This window comes from Morone saxatilis, unplaced genomic scaffold, assembly GCF_004916995.1.
Source record: "Morone saxatilis isolate NCDOM2014 unplaced genomic scaffold, NCSU_SB_2.0 Contig10, whole genome shotgun sequence".
Lineage (NCBI taxonomy): Eukaryota > Metazoa > Chordata > Actinopteri > Moronidae > Morone > Morone saxatilis.
In genome coordinates this window covers 8794859-8806880 of record NW_023339652.1, presented here as the reverse complement: position 1 = coordinate 8806880, position 12022 = coordinate 8794859, and the positions used below count along the sequence as shown (strand labels likewise).

Sequence of the window (12022 nt, the reverse complement as noted above, 5' to 3'; positions counted from 1 at the left end):
TATTTTATTATTAATGGTTTGACATGTATAAGTTATTTTTGTTTGATCAAGTATATAGTAGATTTTTTTGTACTCTGACAATGGCCTCACTGTACAGTACTACAAAATGAGAAATAATAAAATAATGAATACATTAGGAAAGAAAAAATCACATCAGTAAGTACAGAAAAATATACGAAATGAAATGTTTATTTTCACAATATGTTTAAACTATAGTTCTGAAGTACACTTTTGTTTAATTGTGTCAGATTTTTATTTTGAAATGGACTTAATAGTGGCAATTTTGCTTTTATCTTATGTGACTTTTCATGATAGTGTTGTTGACATTCACTCCCTTCTCCCACAGCCAGTCACGTGCTACCAGTCAAGCATGTGGCGCAGCTTCTCTAGCTACGTAGCATCTCCTTGTTAGGACAACAGTAATGCTAAGTCATTACTTATAATGCAACCTCTAGTTTTAATGTCTGGTGAAAAAAATACCTTGTGGCATCATTCTGTGGGGATTCTGAACTCTGTCAGCTTTTGAAGCTTTTTTTGGGGTAAACTTGGACAGGCACATGCAAAAGCTGTGTCCTTCTAGCCTCAGGTTCAGTGGATTCTTCCCAGGGATGGGGCTTGGAGCCTGGAGAGACCTGGCCGGCCTTCTGTCCCAAACCTCTGGCCCACTGCGAGTGTACATCCATGGGAAAACAGTGGGAACAGGAGGAGGAGCAGGGACTGAGATGGATGGATAGATTGATGGATGGAGCTCAACATATTTTTAGATAAAAAAGAAAAAAGATGTACCTCACTGAATACAGAATATTTTCGGTGTTATTTACATATGAGCTTAATAGTTCTGCACCTTGATCTCATTCAGTTATAAACTTGACAAAAATTTAGAAAGCAGATATGACAGATGATTAGGTGGATGATGAATTGTTTGGAAGTTTAAAATGGTCAGAAAGATCCTCTCTCTCTCTCTCTCAAGGCCATTTCAGGACATTTCCCAGGACCCTCTTCGACAGGGGTCATCACTATGACAACAATCTCCAAGGAACTCTGTAGTAGACGAGTTTTGTGTACAGTATGTGTGTGCATGTGTGTATACATGCACACACGCATGCATTCCTCTCTTTAGACAGTAGCCTCTCAGGACAGGAAGAGAGTCACTTTGATTAAATAATCAAAATGCTTTTGATTGTGTACACGATTACAAGTTAGACAAATACTTGTTCACACATAAATAATCAAACACACACACACACACACACACACACACACACACACACCAGAAGCCCTATAAACAGTAACAGAACGTTTTGTTCTGGCTGACAAACTCAGAGTAGTAGAGTAAGCAGCCAGCACTGTTGGTACTCATAAATCACATACAGGGTCTTTAGTGTTGATGTGGACATAAATAAATAATGTCATGATTGATTAGGAAAGTGTGTATATCTTAGTGCTTTGGTATGGCCAGTTGCTCTAACTTACCTACATCAAAAGGGAAAATAGATAAGATAATTGGATATTTGGTATCCTAGTAGTTTGTACTAAAATGTGAAATTTAATCTGCTTACAACAAACTTTACAACCACAGGCCTTTCTATAATCTCTCTCTCTTTCATCTACTTTTTTTTATCATTCTCTTAATGCTTGCTTTCTGTCATACTGAGTTGTTCTACGTTCCTGTAATGCTGCTGCTCAGACAAATTAATTGACCTGTCTTGTCTGTGTGTCTCAACAGGAGCGTGTGGAGTATCTGTTCCTCATCATTTTCACGGTAGAGGCATTCCTGAAGGTAATAGCCTACGGTCTGCTCTTCCACCCAAATGCCTATCTGAGGAACGGCTGGAATCTGCTGGACTTCATCATCGTAGTCGTAGGGTGAGTGGACAGAAACACAAAAAAAAAGATGAAAATCAGTGAAATGTTTTTTTTAATGGTCCTATGATACACTAAGTGAATCTATGTAGTTAACAACGATAGTGCTGTATAATTGTAATTCACTGTCTTTTTCCAGGGCTTTTAAAAGGGTTACCTGACACATTTTTAAACATCAGCATATCATTGCCAAATTAATCATAGTATCTTGGTATAATTACTGTCAACAAATGAAACTACAGCCAAGACAATTGGCAGCCTCTGTCTAATGCCAGAGGTACTGATAGTGATAGCATCTTTTTGCATGAACACCTTTGATTCCAGTAGCAAAGCTGTTGCACCTCCTCTTATATTTGCTAACATTTTTTCACTATAAGCTTTGTTGAGGAAAATATTGTAAAAAAAAAAAAACCAAAACAACTCAAATTCACCTTATTACTCACGGAAAATTTAACAGATTTGTAAAATCAAATTTGCTGGCACACAATGTAAATTTATTTAAAGAGAGGGTGATAGAGGAATGATCTGGTGTTGTTTGTCAATAAGAATAATACTAATATCTCTGTATATTTGTTTTTTTTATTAAAATACAACTTTAGAAGAACATAAAACAATCTTCTTTCACAGTAAATGCGTATTAAAACTGCAGTAAACTTTGGCCTAGAGTGTATTGGTGAAGCCTAAACTGATTAGCTTGTTAGATGCTGATAGCAAAGCTCTGCTCTGTTTTTCTTTATCTGCAACTCAGCAACATAGCCCATCTGCTAAACCCTCTGTGCCTGTGAGTGTGTATGTGTGTGTGTGTGCGTGCATGTGTGTGTGCCCTGCCTGCCAGCTGTGCTTTGTGTACAGTGTTGTGTCGGAGTAATGGCACAATAGCCAGTGGACCTGACAGTTACATTAATGCCATAAAAATGGTCTAATTGACCATGTGTGTTTGTATATGTGGGTGTGTGTGTGTGTGTGTATACAAGAAACCACCCTTCAGCCTGAAGGAAGGCTCTATGAATGCACCAACACACACAGACGCGCACACACACACACTCAGTGGGAGTCTGTGTTCATCCGGCCAGTCAAGTGTCTCACTCACCATTAGCCATCACCTAAGCTGAAAAATGGTTGGTTCACCCCATAGACAGTACAGCACACACACCACACACACACAACACACACCACACACACACACACAAACCATCGGCCTGCATCAATGGTGCCAGCTGCCCCTTGGCATAAAACACAACTTTACCACCTCCTTATTGCCCTGTTATCTTACCTCTCGGTCTGCCCTCTGGACCCTCTCTCCTTTCTGTCTCTATTTTTGAATTTTGGCTTGGTATTGTAGGGTGGCAAGCATAATTTTAATTTGAGCCTGGAACGACAGTATCTAAACATGGTCCTTTTAAGCCCTTGCAAACCCTGGCCACAGGAAGGTCAGAGAAGGTTAGACTGCAAAGGCTTGCAGGGTTCAGTGTCTTTGTTATGTTTATAAGTGAGTTCGGGTCTAGAACACTGCTCTATTTGAAAAGGTGTCCCTGAGATAACTTCTGTTATGAATTTGGCGCTATACAAATAAATGAATTGAATTGGAATTTGAATTTCCAAGGGGTTGGGTGCTTGCTGTTTTTGTTAGATTAAACTGGATGGCGCTCCTTCTAGACAAGATGCAGACACAATGGCCAGCAATATAAACCATACTTAAGCTCCTTCTGAAGTAACCAAAGCTGTTCTTTTCCCCCTTTGGACACATTTAACAGTGACTTGGTCCCACATAAAAAGCTTTGGCATGTTGACTTTTTGTTAGAATAGGGAGCTGAAATCTGAAAACTCACCCCTCCCTTGCTGTTGTGGTCCAATAATGTCTTTTCCCAAGAATTAAGCCCAGCAGTAGCAGTAAGGAGTTCCCCTTGTGGAGTTACAGTTGTTGAAAGTGGATCACAATCATTCCAAACCTCAGTAAAGGGAAGTTTTACGTGTTTCTGTAAACCGTGACTATTCCTTTGCTAGGGGGCTAGCCCAAGATTACAAAACCTCCTCATACAAGATGTTTCTGGAAAACTGGCAATTTTGTCTTTTTGGAAGGCTCCTGACTTAGACCTAATTTGTCCATTTAAATATAAAAAGGATGTAGTGAAATGACAAAAATAAAATAAAACACCTGTTTGTACACACACCACACTCATTTCAATTTCACACCCACTCAGGACACACAGATCTAGGAAAATGTTCAGCCCTGTGAGCAGCACCTGGTATCTCATGCATGCATGAGTGTGTTGATCTTTGTGCCTGTGTGTGTGTGTGCTGTGTGTGTGTGTGTATAGGATGCAGGAAACGTGGACAGGAGTTCGTTCCTCTTGCGGATTGCTTCACCATAAATGGGTGAAGAGTTTGCTACCTGGTGCTGAGCAAGCCTCAGCCAGACACAGCATACACTCGCACGTACACACATATGGTTGGGAGCTTTTATACTCATGTATAAAAAGTTAATGTGTGTCTGTGTTTTTTTTGTGGGGGTTGTGTTGTGTTGTGTTGTTCTTTGTGCCTGTGTGTGTGTGTGTGTGTGTGTGTGTGTGTGTGTGTGTGTGTGCTCAATATGATAACATACTATATAGACTCACTCTTTTGTATCTGCTTAGCTCTGCTTCTTCACCTCTCTGTCCTCTCTATCATTTCTCTTTACCTTCACATGTATTATTCTCCTCTTCTTCCTTCTTCTCCATTCTTTTTCCACCTTCTGTCCTAGTTTATCGACAGCCAAATAGCTGTAGGTTTGTTACAAAAAAGAGACTAAAGAGAGGGAAACCTACAGACCAAAGTTTGTCATATTGAAGTATTGACAGTTAGCGCTTAAGCATTTAGTTGCTTACCTGATTATTTGATTGGCAAAAAAGAAACTCTGTTACTCTAATTCACATTTCACTGGTTCCAGCCTATGAAATTTTAGAATTTTCTGCATTATTGTGTTTTATATCATTGTAGATTGAATAGCTTTAGGCTTTGCACTTGGTCAGGCAAGAGCCATTTAAATAAATCACCTCTAGCATTGGAACTGGAAGATGTTTTTCAGTGGTATTGTGGTGTTTGGATTACTATGAAACCACACAAACTCTGTTATCTTTATGAATGTACACAGCGTCTACTATCTTTAGCTGTGGATGTACACAAGCAATTATGCGGTGCTACACTCAAAGGCTCTAATTATCATTTAACACCCCACCATGGCAAAACATGCTGGGCGAAATGCTGATGGTGCAGAACTGTGGATCCTTGACATGCTTTTCATACTCTGTTTCAAAGGCGTGCTTCCCACTGAGAGAGAGAGAGAGAGAGAGAGAGAGAGAGAGTGAATCAAATTGAGAGGGAGGTAGTGCGAAATAGAGAGGCAGAGAGAGAGAGTGAGAGGGAGAGAGGGCGATATGTTTTGAGAGGTCTTTTCAAGTGGCCATTTCATCTGTGCTAATTGATAATTCTCCATGACTAACGCGCTGCTGACTGGCCTTTGAGCCACGCTAGCTGGAAAATGGTATTGTATGGTGATTTCTAAAGGATCTCGGAGAGACAGAGAGAAGAGAGGGAGAGTGACAAGCACAGCTGGAGGTACATAAATTCAAGCTTGTGAGCAACTCTCTTCCAGATGTCTGTAATAATTTCATCGGGGATAATACCCAACAAAAGGCAACAGCATAAAACATGTTTAGCCCTTTGATTGAAGAGTTTCTTTCTTTTTTCCATTACTATGTGTTTCTATTCACTTTGTATATGTAATGTACAATGTATGGTCAAAAGTGTGTGGACACCTTAACATTATACCTGTGTGATTGTGTGACATTTCATTCCTAAACCATGGGCATTAATTTGCTGCTACTCTATTATAGCCTCCTCTTTTCTTGGAAGGCTTTCCACAAAAACTTTGAACCTGGCTGCACAGATTTGTTCCCCTTTGTCAAGCACTGATACCTGGATCGCATTTGTCGATTGCATTTTTTTAAAAGTTATTCTACCCCAAACTTGATAATGGTGGTGTAGATGATTCAGTTTAGTATTAAATAATCCTTTTGGACCTCGCTTTGTAAAGGTTATGTTTAAACAGAAAAAAACCCTTCTCCCCAAACTGTTGCTACAAAGTTGTTGTTTTGGTCTCCAACCTTTTTGGCTTGTGACACCTTAAAAGAAAATCTAAACCTGGGTAGCAGTAGTGCCAAAGAGTGAGCTTCATTTTTCAGACTGCTTACTTTGAATATTTATAATAACAATGTATTTCAGAAGGAAAGTCATACAAAAATTGTGTTATTCATCTCACGTTCCTCATGAGTCATCCTGCAAGCCTTTTGGGGAGATTCACTGGTCTCTCTATATATCTACATGATATGATATATACTGTATGAATTCAGCAGAGTTACGGGGAAAGTTGTGTGACATCACATGGCATAAGATGTGTGCTATAATCTGACAGTATGAGCACATAATCACTTATAAACACATTTTTGGAGACACCTCCCTTCACTACAGACATACACAGTGTTCTGTTGAGCTGACTGACAAATCATTAAAGTTGAGTGTCTCACATTTCCTTATCTGTGAAAGACAGAGGGAACAAATGAAACACTTTCTATTGTTGTGTTGGAGAGCTAACTAATTAAGCTGTTTTATTTTTTATGCTGTTGAGTTTTCTCCAAGAAACACATTTGATTGTGAAACTGCGCAGATGTCTTCATCAATCCCTTTGCTTTTAAAATTTTGGTCCCATACTAGATTGATCTCTAAGTTTACCACATTTTTAGTGTTTTATAGATTATGATAAAGGTGGTGAAAATGGTTCAGTTTTGTATTGACAACAGTGGCAACAGAGGAAATGGAAATGAAGGCTATAATGCTAGCAACCACAGATATCCATCACTCTGTATTATATCTCTGTATGTCTGTATCTCTTTTATTGTTTTCCCCTCTCTCAGATATTCTCTAGTATGTGGAAATGGGATGTCAACCTGATGATGACGGTTATTGAAGTCATTACTTTCTGTCTTGCAGATTATTCAGTGCGATCTTGGAGCAGGCCACCAAGGGGGATGGCGCCACTCCTATTGGAGGGAAGGCAGCGGGCTTCGATGTCAAGGCTCTGAGAGCTTTCAGAGTACTCAGACCCCTCAGACTGGTCTCTGGAGTACCCAGTAAGTACTGAGAGGTGTGGAAGAAAGAAAGAAAAAAGGAAAAAAATAGAAAGAAAGAAAGAAAGAGTAGAAATGATACTCTGAGGATCAGGTGTGAATGGTGATTGGGTGAGGTGGGGGAGAAATGGACCACAGATTGGAGCTGATATTACTGCTATATGCCACACATACACACACAGTGGCACCTAAATGCACACACATACACATGCTCACACATAGAGTCCTCTTGTCCTGTTGTCAGATACTCAGACAGTACGAGCAGTAGATGAGTTGTCTGTCAGCCTGTCTCTGTAAGTGACTGCAGAAATCAATAATCCAACTGGCCAAAAGACAGGAAAACATCAGATATCGTGGACGAAGGCTATGCACGTGTGTGCACCTGTGTGTATGTATTTGACAGTTCTTGTAGCAGGCAAATGCACAGACTGCCAGTGCACATCCCACAATCTTGTCATTTGGTTTGAAAGTGTGAGTGCTGCAGTGCACAATATTTAGTCTGAACCCTGTCCAACATTGCTGGACTTTGTATTGAACTTGTATCATGGCCACTGATTAGTAGCATGTTTGCTAGCTGATTAGCACACTTTTTAAAGGCTTCCAGTGCCATTGCTGCTTCTGTGCTGTAAAATGTACAAAAATGTGTAAATGAACTTTGGAATGAACCTGCTTGGTTTGTTAAAATGCGTATAGGTTCTAGATGTCATAACCGTGCCAATACAACTAATAGGAGGAACAAGTACTGTGTTATGTAATTTAATTAACAGATACCAGAACCATTCCAAGTACTCCTCAGTCATTGATGCCACCCACTGTGGTTTTATCATTGAATTTACTTCACCAAATTACATCACCACGGTCTTCACTCAAAATGTCAAACTGATAACAATTCAATTGTGATCATCATTTTAGCTGGAGGATGTACATAGCTTTTTGTTATTTATCGAAGAATTGAGGCCTTTAAAGATCTAATAGTATGCAACATTCATTGTTTATAGGTACTGTAGTTTGGCACAAAGTCAGTGGTTACAGCTACATGCAAAAAAGTAAAATATGAAGCTCAACTGTTGTAAAGTGATCTGATAAAATGTGTATTTATATTCACCAAATCATGTCTCAATACATTTTTTGACAAATGAATCATCAATACTAATAAGCCTCCTTAACAGAATGTATTCCTGTCACCGTTTCTGTGAGTTATTAGCATGCAGTATTCTGAGCCTTTGTCCATCAAAGCATCCAGTAAATTAACTACAAAGTTGTATCGTCTATGAGCGAGTTCTGTTTTAAAACTACCATGTTCTGCATTTACTACTACTACTTACTCAGTAAGTGTATGCAACATGCAAAGAGATTATTAAAGCTTTAGAACAAATACTAATAATAGTCAGTTTGAGTGTTTACATTAACTACAACTATTTGGCTATATTGCCAAAACTGACTGTTTCAATGCTCTTTTTCTATGTATTATCAGCAGTTCCTGTGTGTGTGTCATGCAGGTTTACAGGTAGTGTTGAACTCCATAATCAAAGCCATGGTTCCTCTGCTCCACATCGCCCTGCTGGTCCTCTTCGTTATCATCATCTACGCCATCATCGGCCTGGAGCTCTTCATGGGCAAGATGCACAAGACCTGCGTTTACGAGCATATAGGTACATATACACACACACATATACACACTCACACACATGCATATACAAAGACAGAGAGATAGAGGGAGAAAGGGAGAGAGTATCTAGACTATTGCACACTGATGCACAGATGCATAACAAACATGCATGATCAAACACCGTTTGCATACCGCACTTCAATGCTCAGATACATCTTGAAGCATGTATTCAACTGCCTGTGAACACATGCTTCAATAAGCATATGTTCAAACACACAAACACACACACTTCAACTCTTAAGATGGACACACAGGTGAATAGTACACCGCACAAACCTTTCCAAATATCAAAAAAAGCTATAGCTGTGCTGTCACCTCACTACCCTGATGGTGTGTGCATAAATCGTTGACTGCAGTAAGACATCAGCCAACAATGCTGGCACATACCTTAAACAGTTTAAATAATAACCTCCATTAATTATTTAAACCATCATTTATGTATGAATGATTTGGGCAATAATTGAAACAGCAGCCGCCATGGAAACAATTTCCAGTCAAGGCCCCTAGGTATAAATGGACTTAAGTGTTGTTATGGTGATGTTATAGGTCCCATGAGAGGCATTAGCTTTGCACTGGGTAAGTGCTGGTGGAATACTCGCTGTTATCCTATACGTCACCCTCGAGAGCTTGTTTTGTATAATTAGTACAGCACTTTTTCACATTGATTTTTTTATGGCTCCCCTGTTTGGTTCTAGTTCAGAGTGTCCTTTTTAACCTTATTTTAGTTTGGATGTAGATCAATTTTAAAATTAGAAGTGGGATTTACATTATATTTCTTCTAAGAGTCATTTTCTGCATTGGTAGTGTTGGACCACTTACAAAGATTGCATGGACATGAGACTTGGACATGGAATCATTGGTGCAAAAGATGAGAAACTACATAAGAAGATACTTTTATTTTTAAGTTATAGGCCTGTGTACATAAAAACATGAGAGAGGAAACTACATCTGTCAAGGAACAAATCTCTAAGAAGCATCCCATAACTAAAATTGTTTTGTGTCAGCCTCTAACAGTTAAGGGAAAGCTAAAGATAACGCTTTATACAAACCTGGTAATACATTTATTATATTTGTATCCGTTCACTCTCTAATTCTGGGTCCTTTTTAGACGAATCCAGGAAATATGATGCAGTGTGTTGTTCCCAATTGCGACTACAAAGCATTCTGGATTTGTTATAGCTCTGATTCACACCTCTGACTGGCCTCTTTGTCATAGCAATAGTGGTGGAGGCTTGTAACTTACAAAAAATAAGATTTCTTAGGGACAAAGCTGAAATAATAAAAATAATGGCCATAACATAAACCTGCAGTATCGTTAAATTATCCAGGAGATGCTAGTGTTTCTGTGTGTGATTCTGTGAGTAGAATTGAGGATATTATTAAAAGTAACTTTATGCTGGAGCCAGCGGCTGCTCCCATCAAGAGTCACTTGTGTTTGGGTCAAAAAGATGCAGTATAACAGTATCTCTTTAATCACAGGCACCAAAGCGGAAGAAAAGCCGGCACCGTGTGCACCTACCGGAGCTTACGGTCGACACTGTATGCAAAATGGAACTGAGTGCAAAATGGGATGGGAGGGCCCAAATGACGGAATCACCAACTTTGACAACTTTGCCTTTGCCATGTTGACGGTTTTCCAGTGTATAACCATGGAGGGCTGGACGGACGTGCTGTACTGGGTGAGTCGGACACCACAGCAGTGTTTTTATGTTATGTCTTTGTGTGTGTGTATGCATGCAAGGAGTTCCATACTGGTTGGTGTGTGTAGTCACTGTACTGTATCTGTAACATCAGTGCCACATGAGTGCTTTTGCGAAAAGAATAAAAACCTATAACACAGACACTTCTCTGTGAAAGGCAGGTGTGTACACAAAGACACACACACAGATTGTGCTTGTCTGTGTGTGTGTGTGTGTGTGTGTGTGTGTTAGCTCATATCTCAGGCTAAATCGATGCAGACAATACACTGTGTAATTGAAGGCGCAGATTCATTTGGAACGTGTGTAGAATCCCGATGCTTGATTCAAGTGTCAAGTGAACACACATACGCGCGCACACACACACACACACACACACACACACACACATTCAGCTGCAAAGGCATATGAACACACAAAAACTATTCCTTCCCCAGTAAATGGCCAGTAGCATTCAGCAGCCCCATCTAGCTAAGTAAACCAATGGATTAGTCTGTGCTGTCAATCAATGATAGGGAAGGTTCAATCACACTTACACATGCGCCTTCTTGAGAGAGCAGACTTCCGCATTGGAGGTTTGACTTCACACACAGATTATGATATTGATGATGTCCCGATAATAGATGGAAAGGGCTCATGTGTCAGTTACAGAAAGGTCTTCTATATGCCTGCACACTGCAGTCTGCCTCTCCACTGCAAATCACTCATGTGGTACAGATGCGTGGTAATCCTTTCTTTTCAGCTGAATGTCTGTATTAACTGTGTAACAATACAATGAAATTGTGCTGATTTCCAGCTATCAGGTTGCCCCAGTTTGTATCTTTAATTATTATCATTACATTTACAGAGCTAAGCATTCATTTCTCTGAAATTTAACTCTCCAGCGATGTTTCAGAGAGCCAGATAGCTGTTGAACAACACTTCATGCATTTAAGTATTTATTTTCCAGGATGCTCAAAGACTTTTCTGTTCATCTTAATGAAAGAATAATTTGTCTGCTGCACAATGAGAAGGTTTCTATCCTATTATTGTATGTATCTTGACTATATAAATCCAATCAAAGAAAAAATATCAGCCAAAAGTGTTTGATTTGTGCTTAGTGTTATGTACACAAAATGTGGTGAAATATAGATAAATATACCTGATAACATGTTTTGTTCATATTGTGAAGTGAGCAGTTAGATACTTTCAGAAACCTTTCCTGTTTGAATAAAGAAATATATACGCAATGGACAGATTATCTTTCATTCAGACAGATTGAAAACTCTTTGTAGATTTTGGAAATACCATCAGACCAGTGTTAAGAACTGGTAGATGACATTTAAGGTTTTTGAGAAATATTGAGTGATTTCGCTTTCAGAGGAGCAGATTTTGAGCTCTGTGACTGGAATGTAATGATAATACATGAGAGGCACAAACTGGGACTAGCTGTCAGAATACTAAATTAATGGATGAATCATTAGATTAGTAAATGTCTTAATGACTGTACGTACAAGCAGTGTGTGTGTTTGTACGCGAGTTGTTTGTGTCTGAATGGATATACTGTATACACATGGAGCAGAGAGCTTACTAGCTCTACACCCCTCCTGCTACTACCCTGTCTGCTGAAACCTCTTACACACACACACACA

At 39.3% G+C, this 12022-nt stretch overlaps 1 protein-coding gene across 1 annotated transcript in view; it reads left to right on the top strand.

Annotated features, from left to right (window-relative positions):
• cacna1c (calcium channel, voltage-dependent, L type, alpha 1C subunit) overlaps positions 1-12022 on the top strand; it is a 139495-nt gene that overhangs the window by 55685 nt on the left and 71788 nt on the right. The window contains exons 3-6 of the mRNA XM_035673392.1: positions 1727-1866; positions 6889-7028; positions 8525-8677; positions 10174-10373. Of these exons, the coding sequence (XP_035529285.1) occupies positions 1727-1866; positions 6889-7028; positions 8525-8677; positions 10174-10373 (633 nt within the window). The remainder of the gene's footprint in view (positions 1-1726; positions 1867-6888; positions 7029-8524; positions 8678-10173; positions 10374-12022) is intronic.